At 42.9% G+C, this 18311-nt stretch overlaps 1 protein-coding gene across 3 annotated transcripts in view; it reads right to left on the reverse strand.

The window, feature by feature from the left end:
* Positions 1–18311, reverse strand: part of bltp3b (bridge-like lipid transfer protein family member 3B) — a 37789-nt gene that overhangs the window by 5538 nt on the left and 13940 nt on the right. Inside the window, exons 4-20 of one of the 3 annotated variants that reach the window (XM_034112379.2) lie at positions 17867–17958; positions 16918–17107; positions 16689–16829; positions 15943–16110; positions 12223–12403; positions 11945–12028; positions 11040–11201; positions 10800–10946; positions 10524–10639; positions 9615–9756; positions 9016–9209; positions 7726–8454; positions 5898–6505; positions 3697–3845; positions 2958–3115; positions 1121–1271; positions 346–387 (exon numbers count right to left, since the gene is read on the reverse strand). In XM_034112379.2, coding sequence (XP_033968270.1) covers positions 346–387; positions 1121–1271; positions 2958–3115; positions 3697–3845; positions 5898–6505; positions 7726–8454; positions 9016–9209; positions 9615–9756; positions 10524–10639; positions 10800–10946; positions 11040–11201; positions 11945–12028; positions 12223–12403; positions 15943–16110; positions 16689–16829; positions 16918–17107; positions 17867–17958 — 3454 coding nt within the window. The remainder of the gene's footprint in view (positions 1–345; positions 388–1120; positions 1272–2957; positions 3116–3696; positions 3846–5897; positions 6506–7725; positions 8455–9015; positions 9210–9614; positions 9757–10523; positions 10640–10799; positions 10947–11039; positions 11202–11944; positions 12029–12222; positions 12404–15942; positions 16111–16688; positions 16830–16917; positions 17108–17866; positions 17959–18311) is intronic. The other 2 variants (XM_034112377.2, XM_034112378.2) reach the window with 2 other exon arrangements.

The raw sequence follows: 18311 nt of genomic DNA on the forward strand, positions 1-18311 counted from the left end.
CAAATAATGGGTCCACTCACTCCATTACTGTCAAACACAAACACACACATTAACGCCCCCTCCTTCTGAAAAATGAGCACACACACACACTTCATGCGATCTCTTGCATTGCTACAAACTGTATCTATGTGCATCTGCATTCAATGCCGCCGAGCAAAAGTCTGGAAATGAGACTCGACAGAAGACAAACTGGAAATAAACACACGCACACACACACACACAATCTGCACACATCACACGCACGCACAATCTGCACACATCACACGCACGCACAGGTGGAAGCGGACACGCTGCGGCGAGCATGCATGTTAGGCTACAGATGGTGAGTTAACACACAGCAGTTACCTTGGCTGCTCTGAGCAGGTATTGGTACTGACCACACCATACCTGTGGGGAGTCATGGCAACGTAAATAAAAGGAGGGCTTGGCTTTATTAGGGTGTATTTGAGTGTGTTAAATACTGGCAAACCAATTGTAGGATATAAAGGGATTCAGACTAGGGCTGCAATCAAAGTTTATGATTAATAAAAGATAATCTGCTTATTATTTTTCTCAACGAATCCAATGTGTGATCTCTTAAACATCCGAAAACAGTGAGGAATCGCAATATAGAACAGCCACATTTGACATGATCAAATGTCTTCTGTTATCCAACCAAAGAACACTGTAAGACTAAGACAAGCTACTCATTCTTACACGAGGAACCATCCTCTATAACTGGAACGATCGGCACTGGTATTTAGGCAAGAAAACTGATTCAATTATTGTATTGCAGTAAGTAACAGTCGTGATACCAGTGTGTACAAATATTCTACACACACGCTGTTCTTCCTTGTCTGGTAGTCCTTCACTTTCATCTTCAGCTTCAGTTGTTGCAGCCCGTTGTGTTTCCAATGTGTATTTGAGTGGATTAGTTTGATGTAATCAGCTATCTCACAATGTACCGTTTCCAAATGTTGCCAAACGGTCACAATACTTTTAGGGTGTAATATTGTCTGATGGAAAGTAACACATAATAAACAAAGTAACACATAAATAAACTACTTGTAGCGCCTTCAAAAGTCTGTGTCAAGCATCAAATGAACAGCAGCATATCACATGGCTGCAGACTTCCTCTCACCCAGGCTGCGGTTGCTGAGGTACTGTCTCAGGCTGACGTTGCCCAGCTGGGTGGGGGTGACCCGGCCCACCTCCAGAGCCACGGCCGTGCTCTCTCCAAACGCCTCCATGCTCACACACACCGACTGCACCTTCAGCACCAGCACCGACACCTGGAGGAGACGAGAGCAATACGATGAGGAACCAACACCAGGGTTTTCTAAATCCTCCACACATTTTCCTCCAGCACTGAATCTCTAGTTATATTGATGTAGAGGCAGCATAATGACCTCAATATTGATTTCCCGGTAAAGTTCATTTTTTACCCTTCATCCGTTTGCATGCCACATATTCTTTTATTATTACAATATGCAGTATTTTATTTCATAATACAGTATTTTATGTCACATTAGTCTATTCTACATGTATATCTCCTGAACTACTGGCACAGTAGTATGCAACATTCTCTTGCACCATTGTATTTATATTCTGTTATTCCTTGCAGTATTTGTATTGTTTTTTTCACTTGTTTATTGTTCTATGTCTTATATTTATGTTGTAACGTTGGAGGAGTCTTTGACTTAAGATTGTCATTGTAGCTACTGTGCATGTGACAATAAAGCCTTTGAATCCACAATGTGGAGGATGTATAATAGGGGTGTTGAAAATAACCGTTTCTACGATGCATTGCGATGCGGACGATTCGGTATCGATGCAGTGACGGAAGATACTCGGTTATAGTGTAGTAACGTTGCTTCCTGATTTTCCGGCCGCGGCTTTACTATAAGGTTTTTTTTTTCCGTCACTTTAATATCAAATCGATCGGTGACGCAGAGATCAGGGAACAGACGTGACAGAGGCACCGCGGCACCAAACACCGAGCAGTCTGCTTTATCCACCAACACAACACCACCAGTCCAGAACCAACAGCTGAAGGACCCGCTCCGAATCACTCGTGTCGCTGCGGCTCAGAGACACAGACAGGGATTTATGTTTTTCAAAAATAATCGCGTTACAATCGTGTCAGGTTTTTGGTGGATTTAATTAAGTCTTGGATTGCAGAGTATGAATGTCCTCTAGCAATTTCCAGACGATATATACGTGTGTAAAGTTTGTGAAGAAAGGAGGAAAAAAGCTTCCGCGATCACCGTCTCCTCTCCTCCAAGCCCCGCCCCCTCTCCCCAAAATAATGAGTGACAGGCTGATAGTGACCCGATAGAAACTTTATTATTCACTTAATCACTGAGATATAATGAAGCTAACTTAATCTCATACATTCATGGGATTAATCTAACAGTAAGACAGATAATGTAAGTGTGCACCCACATGCAGTATTTTAGTTTGTATATGCTGTTGTAAATACTCCTGGTGTCTGCTGTGTTCACACTCACGTCTTGTGTGTGATGCCTCATTCAGGACATTCAGTGTCCTTTTGTAACAGAAGACCGTGGCTAGAAGCTGCAGCTCGACTGCAGAAGCATTAGCTTTTTGTTTTTGAGGATGGAACAACTTCACACACAGATATAGGGAGGCTAGACCTATACAATTCATTTATTTTGGTTTATAAATTAATGTCAAGACATTTATGTTATTGATTTCTGAAGCACTTTCTAAATAATAAAAAGAGAGTTCATATGTATTTACTGCATGTATGCATTGATGAAAAATAAACCATGTGCAGTAATATAGAAAATTGAGGATGCAACGCATTGGTATGAATCGGGATGCATCGGGATATCGAATTGAATTGAAGACAGGATAATCGTAATCGAATCGTGAGACCAGTGAAGATGCACAGCCCTAATGTATAATAGTTTATTTCTTAACTTTTTACTCTTCTGAAAGCTTTGTTATCTTACCGTATCTTTGGTGGGGTCGTCGATGCTCTGGGAGGTGGCACTGACGGTGTCGGGGGACACGCCCCCCTCCTGCTCTGTTCCAATGGCTGCCTCCGTGGCGCTCTCAGTGGCACTCTGCTCGCTGATGGCATCCTTGAAGCCGGACATGGACACGTCGTCTGGTCGCCACATCAAACAAATGTTATTTACACAGAAAATACACACTTTTTTTTCTTAGCTTTTTTTGCATTGTCATGCTTTAGAAATACATCATGGGACTAAAGAAGCTTCCAACACTGAGATATCAGTGCAATGCTGCCACCTTCTGGTCAACATAGTATCCTACCAGTATATGTGCAGTAAGGATATTTTTAAAAGATTATTTCTGTATCAACCCCTAAACACAGAGGACAGACGTCCTTAAGAGCTACAGAGCAGTGATGCTGGAACTGAACATGTAAGTTATTTGCTAATAAAACAGGCAGCTTAATGGTTCCTATAAAGAAAACATGCTTTGCTCATTATGTGACTTGGATCGAATAAAAGAAAACATTTTAATTGCTCATTGTATGAGGATTTAAGCTCTACCCTCTCTCTGTTAGATGTTTTTTCCTAGAGCTTAGGGGAGAACACAGAATTCTATATGCACAATTAGGTGTGTCTCAATATATTCTATTACCATACAATGAAATATATCCACAATCAGCTGGATTAAAAACAGTATTTCTGTGTGTTAAAAATGCATCAAAGTGCGCTCCACCTCTCTCCAGCAGACTGTACGTGTCTCCGTCCTCCATCAGGTAGCTGTCTATGGAGATGTTGTCCAGCGACTGCAGGGACGGGCTCTTCTTCATGTTCTTATAGGACACAGCGAAGCTGGACTGGGAGCGGTCTCGGATCAAACGACCACTACAACACAGATGAAGTGTGTGAAAGACAGTTCATTTTAATCATTTCTTTATTTGTTTGGGCAACACTGTCCGAGTGTCACTGATTTCAGATGATTTAAGAGTGATTGGCATTTATTGTTGCTTTTAAAGAAAGCAGGTCCTGTGCTTTTCTATTGTTTAATCTGATCGGGCGCAGAGGCTGTCAGGGCTTACTCTGCAAGTCATGAATTAAATATGGCTTCATTTCTTTGTGTGGTGTTCTTTAAGGTCATGTAAAAAGAATCAAGTGTGCTTTCCTCCAAAGCTCAGGAAATGATCTACAGGAAAATCACAACAGATAAATCAAAGTGGCTCCCTACAGACTGAGAACACAAGGCTTCAAACGAAAAGAGACGTCAGAAAAGGGAGCTTCTTTTCCATCACCACGACTACACAGGTAGACACCAAACACAGGACTCGTTTAACACACAGACGAGGACCAGCGTGTCATGCACACACGTGCAGAGGCATGCCCTCAGGGGATTCACACACACACATTTAAACTGATCTGTATTCATACAAGGATCAGAGACACACACTCATTATCGCAGCGAGTCACAGATCCAGAGCCTTACATGTTGGACATGGAATAAAGGGAGGTGGATCTGCTGGAGTTTGAGGAGCTGAGGAGATCAGAAACCACAGACAAACTTCCTTTCCTTGGTAGAGAGAAAACACACACACACACACCTCGCAGGGGTCAAAGCCAAGGTCAAGGCAGAAGAATAAGTGAATGGGTTAAGAAAGAAAGAATATGAAGGGATGAATAGTGTTCATTCGGTAAACCTTAACTATGATTAAATACTGCATGTTGTTTATCAACTTCCATGACGATAACAAGACAATGACTACATTGGTGATAAATAAGGTTAACTGTGATTATATCAATATTTAATATTGTTGACGGGAAAAGACAGTCTTAAAATGTAGTTTAAAAAAGTCTGTTTATTAACATTTATGACAACCTCAGGGCTTCTGAAAAGAAACAACGTGGTATTATGTGGCTAAACGAGATGAATTTAAATGGTAAATATAACCTTTTGACTAAAAGAAAGGCAAACATTTCAACAGTCATGGACTAAAACTAATATACAAATAGTTGCGGTTTTGATATAAGATAAGAATCAAAGGCCGAACTGAAACTGAAAAAGAACAGGATGAGGTTGATTGAATATGTCATAGACTAACAAGGACTTTTGCCAAATAGCCTACAAAGCTACCAGAGAGGATATGAAAACAGTGGATATGAAAACAGTGGATATGAAAACAGTGGATATGAAAACAGTGGATATGAAAACACACACAGGAAGACAGAGCAAGTCAGCCAACATTCAGTAAGTCAGAGAGGCGTGAAGTCTGGTGAGCATTCACACTGACGGACTCATGTGGAAGCACAACAGACAGCTCTCGTGTTCGGGAGCAGACGGACTCAATGAGAGACGGGCGCATTCATGAGACCCTTCCAGTGAACCACAGAGGGGGGTCTTTGGATTCACTGATGACATGTTTAAAGCTGGAACTAATTAGAACTTGGATTATATGTTTCCTTTTAAAAAAGGGCTGCAATTTCTCAATCCATCTGGGGGTCATGGACGAGTGGAAGTCTAAAAAGAGTGAGAAATAGTTCAGTAGCAAAATGTTTTATCTTTGCACGGACTGAACAATGACCGTTTCATTTGTAATGGAACTCAAGATATAATGCTGGATAACATCTTGAAACGTCCCGAACACACCGTCCAGTTCATTCACAACTAGATTTGCATCCGTTGGCATTTACCATCACAGTACATTATTTTAAATTCCTAACAGTTATTGTTAATTATCCGAGAACATTATTTTAAAAGCTCGCAGATGGTATAATTTTTCATTTAGTACGCCATCATGCACACATGTAAACTAACATGCGTTACATTTTGTATATTATATAGGTATATAATCTGCACTCTTGCTGCTGAAACACCGTAAATGTTCTAATTCTCATGATTTGACTGATCATGATGTATTGCTATATAAATGTTGGTGTGATGAATACCTGGATACAGACTGAGGCATCTTGCCGGCTTTGTCTTTGTCGCTCCAGTCGGACAGGGGGTCCCCCGTCTGAGTTTTGGAGTCCAGTCCCAAATCCTCATTTCCTGCCAGACCGTCTGCTCCCGCCTCGTCTGAACTCCTCCTCCCAAAGGTCTTAGCTGAAGTCCTGTCCTCCAGTAAGGCTTTGTGATCCGAGTCTGGACGTGATGATGAGTTGGGAACAAGGGGGGCAGGACCCTCGGAGCCCTCACCGCATAACAGCTGGTCCACAGTGCAGGCTCCTCCTCCTTCACTCCCCCTCTCCAGCCCCTCTCCCGCCTCACCTCCAGGCTCCAGAGTTCCTCGGCTGTCTGAGGGGGAGAGCTCGGACCCCAGCGGAGAGCGAGACCCCTCAGGGTGGGGGATGGGCTTCAGGAGCAGGGACACCTCGGCGCCTTTGAGCAGGAGGCCCAGGCAGACGGTGAAGGGCTGGTGGTCTGCGGGGTCCTCAGAGGGGTCCTTGCGGTCCTTCTTGGAGCCCATGGCCTCCAGATCCTGCTGCAGAGTCTGCTGCAGGGCTTTGATGCTGCGCTGCAGATGCATCAGGAACACATACTGCCGGTGGCTCACCTGAACACACAGCAAAGTACTTATTACAAACACAGTAACACATACAACTACATTCATTTCAAATATCAACTGGGATTTGACCATTGTGAATAACTAGTGACGGTTCAATCTTATTTGCAAAGGTGTGGGCCCATAAAGCCTGTTGAGATGACATTTTGAATTGAGCATCGCTACAATAACAGCGAAGCGTTTTAGAGATGGAGGGAAACATGTCGGTGACCGTTTCCTGCTGCAGGCTAGATTTGTTCAGACTGAAAACGGACCGAGGAGGAACTGTTATTCTTTCCAATTCTCTCTGAAACTGTATTTTACAATATACTGAAAGTCCATCATGGAATTTTTGCCCAATGATTTCCAAAATATACTGCCTCCCCCAGGTTTAGCATGTATGGTCCAATCTGTGCTCTACAGGCCGCAGTACAAGTGTCTCTAACCCACTTCCATGTGTTCAGAAACACTAGTAATTTATCCAGTCCAAGTTTCTCACCATGTATTGTGCATTTGAAATTGTATATTGTAGAGTGTTCAAATGTATTCAGTATTTTCCTTATATTGTGTATTACTTAGATCAGGGGTGTCAAACTCAATTTCATCGCGGGCCACATTAACATTATGGTTGCACTCAAAGGGCCGGTTGTAACTATATAAATATACATATATAAATATATAATATATATATAATGTATTATTTATATTACATTATTGCCTCTGAATTTGATTATTATCGGATAGGATAATAACTTAGTAATTAACTACGTCTGAAAGCAGAAGTCCAGGGCAAATAATTGTAAGTCTCTTCAGTGCGCATGTCACAAAACGAGATGCATTGTGGGACATGTAGTTTATGGGCAACCTGCTTCTGTAAAGTGGCATGTAACCGTATAATAAACATATTATATTCTTTGCAAGCTCTTGCGGGCCACATGAAATGAAGTCGCGGGCCAGATTTGGCCCCCGGGCCTTGAGTTTGACACCCCTGACTTAGATACTCAAGTGTTGTAAGTCTTTTCTACTGTCATTTTGGAAATATTTGCTGTTAATGGTAATCTTTAGTTATTATTAGATTTGAACAGCATCTCATTATATCTTTTAAGTCATGTGTAATGCTTGACAACACTGCTGCTGTTATACAATACTTTCCAAATTTGGGATGAATAAAGTATCCATTTGTATATTGTGTAATATTAATACATTTATAAATAAAGGAGATAAAAACATACCTGAGCACTTAAATGCTTCTGCACGTGCACCAATATCTGCACATCTGGATCTTTCCCTGGTGATGACAAAGAGGATGAGGAGGAGGAAGGCAGACTGTCCAAGGAGAGCGGTTTATGGAGTCCGTTACTGGGAGGCGGAGCTGCATTCTGTGCCTGAACACCCTCAGTACTGTAAAAGTCCTTTAACAGTCGTTTCCTCTGCAGACGAGCCACGGCCTCTCCAGATGTGCTCCGGGACAACCCCTCTCTGAGCCTCTCCTGGTGCTGGACGATCTTGGCGGGCTGACCCGCCCACACGGTCAGGGGGAAGGAGTCCACAAAGGGTTGCGGCCGCCCCTTTCCCCCCCGGGTGCCTTCGTAGTCCACCCAGAACTGTGCAAAGTGCAACGCCCAAAAGTCCGCGGCGGCCGGCATCTTGAGGGCGTCCGTGCCCAATGTGGGCACCACCAGGCCCCGGTAGATGTCGTGCAGCCTGGTGTCTTGTTCGTGAGCATGGCGCTGAAAGACCGGATGGAGGAGGGGTGAGGAAGCGGAGGAGCGAGGGAATGAGGAGAAAGAGGGGGAGAAGAAGGGCTCCTGTTCAAACGCCTGCAGCAGGGCCTCCAGGTGGGAGCGGGTGCAGTTCGCCGGGTGCCGCGTGTTCGTGGCCACCATTTCTGACGTCTGCACTGAGATGGAGCGAGGCAGATCGGGGGGACAGGAAGTGTCCCGATCGGTGGGGATCACCAGCTAAATGGAGAAGAAACGCTGTTAGCATAAGAACACGAGAACAGGGTGCAGGAATGAGTCCGCCTTTAGCTTAGTGGTTGTAAAACCATGCGACTATGATTTAGTTTGTTTATAGTGTAACGCTAGCTTTTTACTTCTGGTGATTGCATTCAAGAGTTTAAAATTGAGAAAAGTGGTGTGGTTGAATTTTTCCTTTTTTCTGGCAATTCTACTGTGCACTAATCAGAATCATTTTTATGTGAAAAACATCATTTCTATAATATCTCCAAACCTTTATATGTTCACTTTCATTTAAATGCTGCTTCTCATTTTTAGATGGACGACTACTTATTTGTCTTTATTTTGTATTTTATTACTGATGTGTGCTTTTTCTCTATATTTAACATGTTAGCTCAGCTTTAATATTGCTTGCCTTTTGTTTACTTGTAACACTGAAACGCTTTCATTTCTGCACTATTAGAGAAATCATCTTGGGGTTGGCCTATGAAAAATGATCCCTGCAACACTCTATACATTTCACACTTTAAACACAAACAAAAAAAGGTCTCGTGTCCATCCTACCTTCAGCATGAGGCCGTCCACCTTGATGTCCACATGCTCTTCAGGTTTCTGCGAGTCGCTGAGCTTGTAGATCTCCATGAACGCCTCCAGACTCTGCCTGAGGTCGAGGGTGAAAAGGTTGATCCACACCAGGCTGCGGGGATCCAGAACCAGCTGCAGGGCGTTCAGCTGGGCGTACAGGTTAGGACACGGGACTAGAGGAATGTAAGAAAGATATATTGTTACACATCTTTTTGAATCTTAGAGAAAGGAGGAATGAGGCATTTTCACACTGACGGGAACAAAAGCTCCACTTCATGCCAAAAGAAGCAAAACAGCAAGTGTTGGTAAAATGTTCCCTAATGGAGAGAATTTGTGAGGAATCCAAGAATGAATTGATTGGATGATTTTTCATTCAGAACACTGGGCAGAAATCAATCAGACACTCAGCCAATGACTTCCCCAAAGTGTAAAGAAGATGAATGGATCCAAAAGTAAGGAGGGTTAGGGAGTCTCAGCCAGAACAGTGGGATTGTAAAAACATCTACCAACACAGTTTATGGCCCAGTAATAAAGATTGAATGTTTCGAAAATAAGATGCTAAAACACAGAAGTCTTACTCGGGTAGTCTTTTCCATCAGGGAAGTAGTACTCGGTGAACTCCACATGAATGGCTGGCATCTCTGGGGGAAGGTACAGGGACTTCTTATTGCAGGAGATCATGGTCTTGGGGCTGGAGCGGCGCTGGTCTGCTGTCGACACCTGCAATGCACAAGAAGTATCACTGAAAGTTAACAATGAAGATGTGTGTGGTCTACAGCTACTGTACATCCACACTGGTAACCTTTCGCTAAATAATGCATAGCTGCTGCATATTTGTTAACACTGAGCATACCCACCTCTGGTGCATATCCGAAAACAGAAAACGGGGACTATTGAAGAACAATAAAATATAATTCTTCCACCCACTTTATTTGTCTCTGTTTGAGTGAGGGTGTCTGTGTAGGAAAGATAGAGGTAGATCTTAAGTATCAAATCAACTTCCTGTGCAGTGTTTTCCCTATATACAAATAGTGGCGGCACAATAAATAAAAACAAATTAAAATAATGATAAGTGGCAACCGTTTTAGATTTTTGATTTGTAGTATTTGTGTCACTGTATGTTCAATAAAGGTGTATTTTGCTAAATCTCTTGAGACATTGCCACTGTATGTGCTAGGCCTCAAGAGCCTTTCTTGTGCTAGCAGACACATAGAAACATATTGGCGGGGCCCACTTCGCATACACTAAAAAATTCCATGCGCTCCACGCTCACATTTTGCTAGTGCCTTAGCGCCGCTGCTATGACTCCATCCTGGGGGAAACACTGCTGTGGTTATGTGATATGGGTCTTATATGTGAGTATGAACAGAGATTAGTTCTGAAACAGGGCTAAAAAATAGCATGGAGATTATTTTTTGTTTTATTACTAAAGTTAGTGAGGAGGAGCCTCAGTGATTTGATACATGTCAGCGTATGCCTGTAGTGACCTGGTAGATGTTGAAGTCAGCCATCCTGAGAACAACAGAGCTGGACATCAGCTGGGTCTTGGGGCTTTGGGGGAGAGGAGGACTGAAGGCAGCGCTGGAAGAGGTGTTTATTTTACCTGGAGAGGAGAAAAAGGACAAGGATGGATAAAGAGAGAAGAACAAACACGAAATCAGGGTGACAAACAGAGCATCCACCCTAAAGGTGTGTATCACCGCACCCAGCTGTGCGCACACACACATACACACACACACACACACACACACACACCGGGGTACCTGGCTCTAGGCACCAGCAGCACTGGGCCGGAGGCTGTGTGTGTGGGCTCCATTCTAGGAGTCCTTCATCTGCCACCCTAAGCCCTACTCCTCCTCCTGCTCTCTGCTGACTTCCTAGAGGCCAATACACATCGTCCATAAGGGACACTGGAGGACAGAAAACCCACAGGGATGATGTGCTGTGTGAGTGTGTGCCAGGAGATAGAGAAAATAGAACCACCCGGAGGTGTGTGTGTTTACCGTGCTGTGGGGAAGTGTGCGCGGGGGGCGGGCCCTGCTGATCTCGAACTGTGGTCTTTAACATCTCCACGTTGGAATTGAACTCATCGAGCAGACTGCGAGCCCAGCCCTCTCTGGTCTTTGTGGCCTCGCTGTAATGCATCCAGTGAACACAAGGGTCCCCTGAAGAGAGGGCGGAGAGAAGGACAAATAGAAGAGGTACATTTGTGGTATGTGAATATCTATGATTTTGTAACAAACTGAATAAGCTGCATCCATCGGTCTTTTAATTTACACGTGCTAACTTGTTTTGGTAGTATTTATTCTACCTTTTTTTTTATCCTCTAATGCAAAACATTCAACAAATATAGAAGGTTGAGTCTTTTATGTTATGTTTTAATTACAACAGTCATTATACATTGGCTTCCTAGAATATCTATATTTTTTACAACAACAATCATCACATTTCAGGCACTTTTGCAGTGAGTTTATAGAGAGCAATACAAATGTTACATTGTCCTTAAAAGTGGGGTATGTAAGTTTGAGAAACCGGCTCGAGATACACTTTGTTATATTCCATGGAATGCTCTTAACATCCGATAGCAATGAATATCTGAAGTGCTTTGACAAAAAATCCATAAAAAATGTCATCAGTGGAAGCCGTGGCGCTGTAAAAAGCACGACCAATCATCTGAACCGGCCCGGCTAAAGTAACTGGATGGCCTACCTGCCTGTCGGCCTTCCATCTGTGCACACACTTATCTCGTGCCCTCATTGGTCATGTGCGCGTTCGTGTGTGTTGGAGGAGGGGCTCTGTAAGGAAGTGGCAGATTTCTTCCAGCTGTGTATTTTCAAATTCTAGTGCACTCGAGCTGGTTTCTCCAAAAGTACCTACCCCACCTTTAATCCAAGGTGGTAATTCATACCTGCTCTGTGGAAAGGGTAGTAGTCCAAAGTGATGGAGCTGAAGGAAAGCTGCATTGCTCCACCTGTTATTCTCTTAGTGGGCACTGCACAGAAGAAAGAAAGACAGAAACAAGTCAGTCAAAGCTTTTCATTGAGAAAGCCAAGTGAATGAATGAGTTCGGACATTTCTGGACTTTTCTGTGCCCCTGGAATTGTATAAGTCACTGTCCCTGTGTATTTGCATGTGCATAAATGTACACTACAATGTACAGTACATGTATATCAGTGCATGTGCTACCTTTGTCCTTAGCCTGGATGTCGTCGCAGATGTGCAGGTCGAGGTGTGTGATCTGCAGGTGGTGGGACGTCTCACACACGTCGTAGGCGCTGAACAGCTTGGCCATGGTGGCACCCTGGTCCGCTGCTGAGGACGCCTGCTGGGTGCGCACCTGCTGGGCTGAGGGGGGGGCTGAGGACACCTGGGGAACACAAAGAGACACAGAAACTAGGTTAGTGTTGAATTTTTGCGGTGCAGAAGAATATAGATCTGTAGTCAAACCTGGAAGGAAAGAAATTATTGAATTGACTTCAGGATATTTAGGATCATGTTCAGGGACAGACAGATGGAGGATTTGCATCATAGGAGGTTTTTCTGTACGAACGTCTCCTGCTGCGTGGGAAAGGTGCTATACAATCTGATTGTAAAGAAATGTTCCCCCAAGGATTGTTTTTTTCCCGATGCTTGTAGCAGTGGTATTTGTGTTTTAAACGATGTCCCTGTATTGCGTCCTATAGGTAAGGTAAGTTTATTTATATAGCACATTTCAGGCGCAGAGGCAATTCAAAGTGCTTTACATGATTATTAACACATAATAGAACAGAGAGGAACACAACAAATAAAAAAAAATATTAAAAAAAAATAGGTAAGTGCTAAAACAAGTTAAAAGGCTTCTGGGTAAGCAGCTATAAAAAGTAGTGTTTTTAACCTCGACTTAAAAGAACTCAGCATTGGTGAAGACCTCAGGTTTTCTGGAAGTTTATTCCATTTGTGGGGAGCATAAAAACTAAAAGCAGCTTTGGCGTGTTTGGTTCTGAGCCGGGGAACAATGAGTAAGCCCGCTCCCGATGATCTCAGAGCTCTGGGGGGCTCGTAACAGGGCAGCATGTCAGACATATATTGGGGTCCCAAACCATTTAATGCTTTATAAGTTAACAATATAATTTTAAAATCGATTCTGTAAACTACTGGTAGCTTAAAATTCGTATTTGTATATGGGTGAATTTGGTTCTTACAACAGTTGAATCATGCAGTATTTAATTCTTCCAGCAGATGGCGTATCAGACCAAACTACAGATAACAAATGGACCACTGTATGTTTTATGTGATCTGCATAGCTGTGAATTTGTGTGGGCAATCAATATGTGCATTTTGACAGTGTTTGTGTTTAAGAAGCAACAATATAGGACAGACTGAAAGACACTGCCGGCAACAGAGAGGGAGGAAGATGGTGCAGGCAGATCAGACATCATTTCCATGGACACAAGGACAAACAATCAGACCGTGACTTGGCTTTTTCAGAGGGGGGGGACATTAGGAACTGGACTGGGAGAGGGAGATGTTATAAAAAAAGGGGAAAGGGAGACAGAAAGAGGTAGAGAAATGTTTAGCAAAGTAAAATGTTATCTCTATACGGGGATCAAAGTTCAAATCAAATCAAAGTTTATTGCTATTGCCCAATATCATAAACCACCTCAGTGGGCTTTGCAGATTAACAAATGTAGATGACAGAGTTAACGGATGAATAACATTATAATAAAATAATAAAAACACAGGATAAAATCCAACAAAAAGACAGCAACAAAACAAATAGACGAAATACCATAACATGTAGGACTCAGGAGGACAAACAAAGTAATCTGAAACCAGCTTTAACTATAGGCTTTATTAAAAGGGAGGTCTGCAAAAAACTAAAATGTTGGATACTGTTTGCCTCCCTAATATAAACAGGAAGTAGGTTCCAGAGAAAAGGAGCTTGGTAGCTGAACGCTTAGACTCCTGATCTAGTTGTGTGGACTCTGGGCACGGCTAAAAGACCTGCAGTCGGGAGCGTAATGCCAGAGCAGTCCATTAGCCAGGTTATAGAGTCATATAGTGAACCCTGAAATGTTGAGTACCCCACAGTTTTATGTTACAAATGTATACACAGCATAGAGAAACTGCCGGATGCTAACTTGCATTTGTTGGGCAATACGAACAATTGGCATAATATGCGGTAATTAGCAGAGGTGGGACCAAGTCATTGTTTTGCAAGTCCAAGTCAAGTCTCAAGTCTTTGCGCTCAAGTCCAAGTCAAGTCTCAAGTCAGGTTGGGCAAGTTCAAGTCAAGTCCAAGTCCTAAACGTTGACAAAACGAGTCATAAACAAGTCATTATGTGTTTTTCACCAAATGTAATGACATTGATCAACAGAATAATACTTAATAATCAAATTGCTCTTTATTAGTCACATTAATAATTTAATAATCAATTTTCTCTCTGCTGGTAAAGTAACGTGTTTTTTTCTATTTTAAGAGGGAACAATAAGGTAAGGCTACCGTGGCGGTTTGATTCAGAAGGAGTTTAATGTATAAGATCCCTGATGTTGAGGTGACCAGAATGTTTATCACTGTGTACAACATGTTGTAAGGGACCCACAATCTATCTTTGCAAGGGATAATGTGCAGCGAGCGGGCTCTATGGGGAAGAGAACACCGGCATCTAGATCCCTCTGCAGGTGGTACTTTAACTATATTTTGATGCTAATACTTTTGTACTTTTACTTGTAACATTTTGAATGCAGGACTTTTTATTGTAACCGAGTATTCCTACACTCTGGTACTTTTGTACTCAAGTATAAGATCTGAAATTCTCCCACCTCTGACAGTTACCAAAATAAAGGTAACCAAAAAAGGTAATTTTCATTTTACAAATCCTGCACTCAGCTTTGCTTTCTCCAGTATCATTGAAAAGCAGCCAGATGCTGCTTCTCTTTTCGGTTTTTGCTCATTTCTTGACTTTTTCCGACGCACTTGCATTTAAATCCGTCTCCCCGTCGCTCTGTGCAGCTGGCCTGTACCACTACACCTGCTGTGCCCCCCACCCTTCTTTCACATAATGGTATGATCCTAGTGTGTCCTCGCATATGATTGGCCGCATGGTGGCCCAGCTAAATAAAATCCCGCCCCTGCCTGCAAGGATTCTCAGCAAGAGTAGGAGCGGCTGAAGATTCTGCGCTCCCCGACGGGAGTCTGCTCTTCTAACGGTAGCTCGCGATCGGCGTGTTGGAGACCTCTGAATTAAATGATCAAGTCACCTCAAGTCAGAAGGCTCAAGTCCAAGTCAAGTCCCGAGTCATTGGTGTTCAAGTCCAAGTCGAGTCGCAAGTGTTTTGTGATTTTGTCAAGTCGAGTCTCAAGTCATCAAATTGGTGACTCGAGTCTGATTCGAGTCCAAGTCATGTGACTCGAGTCCACACCTCTGGTAATTAGCATTAAATAGCGTATGCAGACAATAGCAAACTTGGCTGATTTGGAACAATTTTGGTAAATTGAGGATGTGTCAATGGCAGTTTTTAGTCCCCTAAAACTGAAAAGAATCGACCCCAAAATTCATCAAAATAAGCTGGGTGTACAAATATGGCAACTTTCTGGTTGAAACTGCCTTCTCTTTTCCTGAAAATGTCATAAACTGATTCAACATCCTCAATAACCTCCAAAACCACGCCAAAATTGTCCAAGCCATTTTCCAGCAATTGTATGCTAATTAAAGCAAATTATGTCAATTGTGAAAATGACCCTTACTACTGTACACCTTTCCAACAGAAAACCTTGGGGTACCCAACATTTCCAGGTTCACACTGCTGGCAAGTAAACTAGAGAGGGGCAATAGGGGATTACAATATATTTGAGGTATGACGGTTACTGGGTGAAGTCACTGTTTGTTTAAAATATGTACTTGTGTGAGTCAGTCTTGTGTTTACCTGCTCTTCCGTGGCCATGCTCTTCCTCTGCTGCGCTGACTTCTCCATGGCCTCGCTCAGAGACTTGGCGTACTGCACCATGGCTTTGAGCTGGGAGTCGGTGAGCACCCAGAGCAGGTCGTCCAGGACGAGGATCAGCTTGGAGGCCACCACGTTACAGTCCTTAATCTGTAGCAGGAAGAGCAGTTCGTATAAACATGCTTTATGCAGGTGGCAGAAGCCCGAGAGCGCCTATTAATGGAACATGTAGAGAAAATCCCTTATTGTGTGACGTGTTGAATCAAATGGACTGGGACTGTACTAAGCTGAGCTGACAGCCCGTTTTGGAGAGAAAGGTTTGTGTTAAATGCTTTATTCAGCAGTTCTGAAAAGCCTGAGGAAAACCAACGGGGTTAATTGCTTTCGCAGAGCACAAACAAAAAAGGCCCTTTTTGCTTTTCTGCTGCATTATATTTAATTTCCAAAACTTAGTAGTGTCTTTTGTTTAAATTCACACTGATGAATTGCTGCTTTTTGCCCTGCAGCCTGTGAGGCCACACAGAGGGATTATTGTTCACAGGTTACTTAGAGCAGTGAGTTGTGTGTGTATGTGTATGTGTATGTGTGTATGTGTATGTGTATGTGTATATATGTGTGTATATATGTGTGTATATATGTGTGTGTATATATGTGTGTATATATGTGTGTGTATATATGTGTGTATATGTGCGTGTGCGTGTGCGTGTGTGTGTGTGTGCGTGTCTGACCCGTCTCTTGAGAGTCACTCTGATCTTGGACTGGTTGGTGATGAGGCGGATGGGGGCGCTCAGCATCTCGTGCTCGGCGCTCTGGATGGCGTCCGCCTCGATGCGGATCATCTGCCAGCTGATCTCTTTAAACGTCAGGATCTGAACCAAACGGGCATGGCGTTACAAAAAATAAATACAAAACAACATCCTTGTAGACTTTCAGATAACGGAGTAAATGAACACGGACCTCCCCCCTCTGAGGGTCCTGGATGCGGGTGAAGCGCAGGTCGCTGATGCTCCAGCTGGTGTTGACGCTGTAGACCTGCAGCTGCGACAGCTCGAAGGAGGCGTTGAAGGCCTTGGCACTGATCCTGATGACGATGGAGTTGATGGACAGCGATATGCCCTCCACCACCTTTTCAGCAAAGCCATATTCACTGCAGAGGAGACAGGCGGTTGGTAAACAAGGTGATAAGTGGTGCCTAGCAACAGGGTGCACGACAGTAAACAATCACTAAGCTGTAAATGTGACTTTTATGCATTATGTATGTATAAATGTTATACATTTACAAGGCAGGGGATAACTTCACCTTCTTCCTTAATAGTTTTTATGGAGGTGTGTCAGTTCTGGTTGTCAGGATTAATGTGATGTAAAATCATTTCTAAATCTTGACAAGTTGTTTTGATCATAAAGTAAAATACTATATGGTTCAGTTCCAGATACCAGTGACTACATGTTTTTAGCCTTTGCAGATACACTGATCTGTGCGTTGTAATGCACATGTGTTCATGATAAACTGGAGGCATACAATTGTTGAAATTGCACTTAGACATTTCAGGTTTTTCCTAATGTTTTGTCAAAAGATAGTTCATTAAATGTGAACATTTTCAGGATGTACTTTTTTGCACCAACACAAAAAGGAAACAATTATTTATAGGTTATAACGCTAAAATGTTACTGGTCCGGCCCACTTGAGATTAAATTAAGCTGTATGTGGCCCCTGAACTAAAATGAGTTTTAAAAACCCCTGATCTAGATCATAAACCTTCCCTCTAATTATCATACGAATAAAACTGTTTCCAAGTGTAATCAAACTTGTGTGAACCAAATCGTTTTAATCCAGGCAGGGAAAGGATGCTCTGAACCAAAGTGCAGATGGTGGAGGTACAAAGAGTTAAACATCAGCAATGCTTACCTTTGTCCTGATGCTGTTGCTATGGGCGACGGGCCATTAGGAGGACGGGGCTCGTCGCAGGTGCTCATCTCCATCACCACTTTATCCAACGTCTGCAAGCAAGTCACAGGATTAGCCTCTCAACCAACAGATGTCTTCATAAAACAGTTTTCTTAGCTTTTGATTTGGCAGTAGACACAAACCGATTTTTCTAGTAAATTGAACACTTTAATCACAGAGAATATCCACGTTAACCTCGGATATGCAGAGTATTTATGGGAATACCACTCTCTTCCATTGCTTAGTTATTCATTCATTAGTAATTTTTTGTTTTTTGTTGTGGGAGGTGTATTGTGTCATAACGATAAGATTTGTAGTAAAGTTCAATTGATAAAAAAAGGGTGTTGCAGCCGTTTCCCCTGGAGATGTTGAGTCCTCCTGGATGTTGCTTACTGATACGCAAGTG

Source organism: Pseudochaenichthys georgianus, chromosome 23 (genome assembly GCF_902827115.2).
Source record: "Pseudochaenichthys georgianus chromosome 23, fPseGeo1.2, whole genome shotgun sequence".
Taxonomy (NCBI): domain Eukaryota; kingdom Metazoa; phylum Chordata; class Actinopteri; order Perciformes; family Channichthyidae; genus Pseudochaenichthys; species Pseudochaenichthys georgianus.